This window comes from Bidens hawaiensis, unplaced genomic scaffold (genome assembly GCF_021521415.1).
Source record: "Bidens hawaiensis isolate Kalapana, Puna unplaced genomic scaffold, B.hawaiensis_p1.1 tig00045597_1, whole genome shotgun sequence".
Classification (NCBI taxonomy): domain Eukaryota; kingdom Viridiplantae; phylum Streptophyta; class Magnoliopsida; order Asterales; family Asteraceae; genus Bidens; species Bidens hawaiensis.
Genome location: NW_027498132.1, coordinates 4,490 through 8,799, shown reverse-complemented (window position 1 = coordinate 8,799; position 4,310 = coordinate 4,490). Strand labels below are relative to the sequence as shown.

Genomic DNA, 4,310 nt, shown 5'->3' with positions numbered 1-4,310 from the left:
TGACACATGAGCTCCCTGACTTAATGGAAACGATTAGGTCTGAGATCAATGAAGTTGTGGGGGTATATCTTCTTATCGCATACACTTTGAAGACCTGAAAACAGATGTGCGTGGGCTTATGCAAGAAGGAGGTAGTTTGTGGGGTTAATGTTATTATTGTAGGGTCAAAATCCCAAATCCATTATAGTTCCTTGTCAATAGAGAAGTTACGACGGTAGACAATTTCGTGTGGGAGTTGAAGCAGGACTTAGAAGGGGTACATGCCATGGAAAACATGATCAAATCAATGTTGTCATAACTTTTATTGAAAGATATGACCTCATTATGAGGGATACATAAACATGTAAGCATTGAGAAATATATATGTACAATAAAGACGTGAGATAAGTTTGTTTTTGAATCTTAAGGGGGGCACTTTTATTCGGTTGAATACCTAAAATGAGACCATTATGGTTCATTGGATATTCCATTATGGTTCCATCCATTATGCTTTAAGCAACCGTGTCCTCCATAGGTAAACTCAAATGTGATTCTTTTCAACGTTTAAACTCTTTTAAACTAATTGATTATTATGGTATTCATTGTGTGACCTTAAAAAAATCAACTTCCCTAACATTACTTGTTATGTTCATACTTATCCTTACCGGATCCAACACATTACATGAGGCAGAGCGGGAGAGAAAGCGTGACAGGAGTCACGCAACTAGCTCACTTGCATGGACCACGAACTGTTGGCGCGGATTGGCTCACGTGGTATATTCGTCTTATGATCTTAGACATGTGCCATCATAGCTCCATCCATTTTGCTTTTACTTAACCGTGTCCTCTATAGGCAAACAAACACAACTAACACTTGCAAATTAAATTTCACCAAAGCGTTACGCTACTATACGTATCAACCATAAGTACACATTAAATAAACATGGAGCCAGCAAGCCACCTCTCTCCATACATGACGTCATGTTGATAAGTGAGTATTACTTTTGATTGAAAATAAAACACAATAAATACCAAACTCTCAACATCCAAACATGTTCCGTATATTTGTTATAACTTATAATAATAATAATAGCATCTCTCTTATCATCCCACACCTTTCTTCCAGATCCCAAAAACCTAATAAACCCATTTTCATGATCAATTTGAAGTCATGCGGGAATTAGACCACGCCGGCGACGAATCCTCGTCTCCGGCGGACAAAACCCTCTTCGGAAAGTACGAGGTCGGCCGACTACTAGGTTACGGCGCCTTTGCTAAAGTCTACCACGCGTGTGATGTGCACACGGAACGAAGCGTGGCGATTAAAGCTATCAACAAACAGAGGATAATTAAAGGAGGACTTACGGCGAACGTTAAGCGTGAGATCTCTATCATGCGCCGGCTGCGCCACCCGCATATCGTGCGCCTTCTAGAAGTCTTGGCCAACAAGAAGAAGATTTTCTTTGTGCTGGAATACGCTAAAGGCGGCGAGTTGTTTGCTAAAGTGGCGAAATCACGGTTTAGTGAAGATCTCAGCCGTCGGTATTTTCAACAGTTGATCTCGGCCGTTGGGTACTGCCACTCACGTGGAGTCTATCACCGTGATTTGAAGCCGGAGAATTTGCTTTTGGATGAGAATTGGAATTTGAAAGTTACGGATTTTGGGTTGTCCGCTGTCACGGACCAGATCCGTCCGGACGGACTTTTGCATACGTTATGCGGTACTCCGGCTTACGTGGCGCCGGAGATTTTGTTGAAGAAAGGCTACGACGGAGCGAAGGTGGATATCTGGTCATGTGGAATCATTTTGTTTGTGTTGAATTCAGGTACGGCTGTAGTAGAACTCGTTACGCGCTAGTCGGGTCGTCAGGTTGGACTAGCGATTAATAAATTTATATATAATTTTTCAAATTTAATACACATACTAAATTTGATGCATAAAAATTTAATTTTGAAAGATTTTGACAAAGCAGTGTTGCAGCGTTAGCCGGATTTTTACAGCCATGTTAAAAGTAGTGTTTATCAAGGCAAATGGTAACTAGTTGTACCAATAGCTATTTTTGATATCAAAACTACGTCGTTTAAAAATAAATGTTAGACGCTATTTTTAGAACCAGGTTAATGTTAAAAAGTAGTGTTTATTTGCATAGGCAAATGTGCAGCGAGTTGTGCACAAGCTGTTTTTTATATTAAAACTAAGTCATTTAAAGCTAGACGCCATTTTTACAATCATGTAAAGCAGTAATGTTTATTTGCATAGGTAAATAAGTAACAACTTGTGCTGCATATTGTTTTTTACATTTTTATGCCAGTACTAAGCCGTTTGAAAATAACATTCAGGTTATCTTCCGTTCAACGATCCGAATCTGATGGTGATGTATAAGAAGATATGCTCAGGTGACTTTCGTGTTCCGCGATGGACGTCTCCGGATCTCAAACGGCTGTTATCGCGCCTGCTCGACACGAATCCAGCTACACGAATAACCGTTGATGAAATAATCAACGATCCATGGTTCAGGGTCGGTTTCAAGGAAGTCAAATTCCATCACGATTACCTCGAATTGAAAGACGACGATGACGACGACGAAGATGAAAATTCACGAGGATCGGATGGATCATTCGCCTCGGGCGATAATTTGAAAATAATGAATGCTTTCGATATCATCTCGTTCTCCTTGGGCTACAAGCTCTCGGGCTTATTCGATGATCGAGAGGACGGAGAGCGGTTTTTGTCGAAGGAGCCGCCGGAGAAGATAATTGAGACGGTGGTGGCGGTGGCGGAGGGTGAGGGTTTGACGGTGGTGACAAAAAAGGAGTGGTGTGTGAAGGTGGTTGGAGGGTCCAAATGTAATTTCGCAATGGCGGTAGAGTTAAAAAGATTGACGGAAGAGCTGGTGGTAGTGGAAGTTAGGACGAGAGAAAGTGAGGTGGGGCCCAGTAACCGTATATGGAAGGATAAAATTAGACCGGGTTTGAATTGTTTAGTATATAAAACCGGACCGGCCGGTTGTGGGTAAGTGGGTGGTAATGTGGGATTCAATTATTGGGCGGGTGGGTCTTCCAATGCCATGTTATTTTGTCAATATACGAAATTCAATTTTTTATTCTAAAGTATAAATAATTTTGATTTTATATATTTATTGGAATATACTTTTGATACATTATATTATGTATCTGATTCCATTTCTTTGGTTGATAATCAATGGGGGGTAGATATGTAGTTTAAAGGTCTTTTTCAACCTTTTGTTTTTGCTAGGTGATATTACATGTCCAAAAGATGGAATTGGATATTCTTTTAAGAATTTCCTTTAGTTTTCGTATTGAAAACAAAATATCCTAGGGTAATTTAATAATCAACTAACTAATATTTAGGTTTTTCATATTTGTAATTTCTATGGTTATAAATTTATATTAAAATCAAAATTGTAAGAAATGTAGTTTGACGTCTCAATAAGATAATTTTTAACAAAGAAGCAGTTCCAAAAAAGTGAAACTTTGTGAAGAAGCAGTTTGAACTTGTTTTGGGAAAAGGCTTTCCTCTTTAAGTTCATCACTGAAATTGAAAGGAATGATTGGATTATAGTACTGAGGTGGTGGTGGTTCAGTACGATTATATCTGTAGGGGTATGGTACTAAACCCGGTTTTATGACCCTAAATTTATTATGTTTAGCTTATTTTATTATATGGACTAATACAATGTTATTGAGCTGAGGGGGTTTTGTGGAGGTAACCCTAACTGGGCTAGGCCCATTAGGGTACCATGATGGTGGCCATGAGGCTCTCTATATAAGGAGGTCTCCACCTCCTTATTAGGGGGTCATGCTCAATAAGAGCCACCACCATAACCATTTTTGTGTCTGTAAACAAGAGATCCTTGGGATTTCTTAGCAGTCACCTCCACACCCCCAAAAGGCCATTGCAGATCTCAAGCAACCGGAGAAGAACAACCGGAGAAGAAGATCAAGACGTGGTTCGTTCATCTCGACATCCGTGGAAACATCGTCATGGATCAGGTCAGATTCATTTCATGTTTTGACATTGGCGCCATCCGTGGGACGGCAACGAACTACCCTTCGATTTTCGTCTCGGTTCTCAGATCTCTCCCAAGAAAAACCCAGATCTGGAAGTTTACAGAAAGAGGCTTCAAGACTTGTTCTATTAAAGCTCAAAAAGATCCATAGATCTAAAAGAGGCTTCCAGATCTGTGCAAAAATGAAGCTGAAAAGGATTTGTAGATCCAAAAAAGAAACTACCTGATTCGGATGATCAGGCCTCCGGATCTGTGAAGGTTTTAAATTCTCTCCGCTCCGAGCTTCAGATCTATCTAGAT

At 40.0% G+C, this 4,310-nt stretch overlaps 1 protein-coding gene across 1 annotated transcript; it reads left to right on the top strand.

The window, feature by feature from the left end:
• Positions 1 to 1,080: 1,080 nt before the first annotated feature.
• Positions 1,081 to 3,065, top strand: LOC143595869 (CBL-interacting serine/threonine-protein kinase 14-like). The gene is made up of 2 exons (XM_077074787.1): positions 1,081 to 1,805; positions 2,320 to 3,065. Exons 1-2 carry the CDS (start codon positions 1,151 to 1,153, stop codon positions 2,994 to 2,996), a joined length of 1,332 nt encoding a protein of 443 aa, XP_076930902.1. The 5' UTR covers positions 1,081 to 1,150; the 3' UTR covers positions 2,997 to 3,065.
• The last annotated feature ends 1,245 nt before the right edge of the window (positions 3,066 to 4,310 follow it).

Excerpts from the sequence above, each read along its gene's own strand:
- LOC143595869 (XM_077074787.1), top strand. The coding sequence starts at position 1,151 with ATGCGGGAATTAGACCACGCCGGCGACGAATCCTCGTCTCCGGCGGAC. Across the intron at positions 1,806-2,319 it reads TTTGTTTGTGTTGAATTCAG|GTTATCTTCCGTTCAACGAT; the intron begins GTACGGCTGTAG and ends AATAACATTCAG.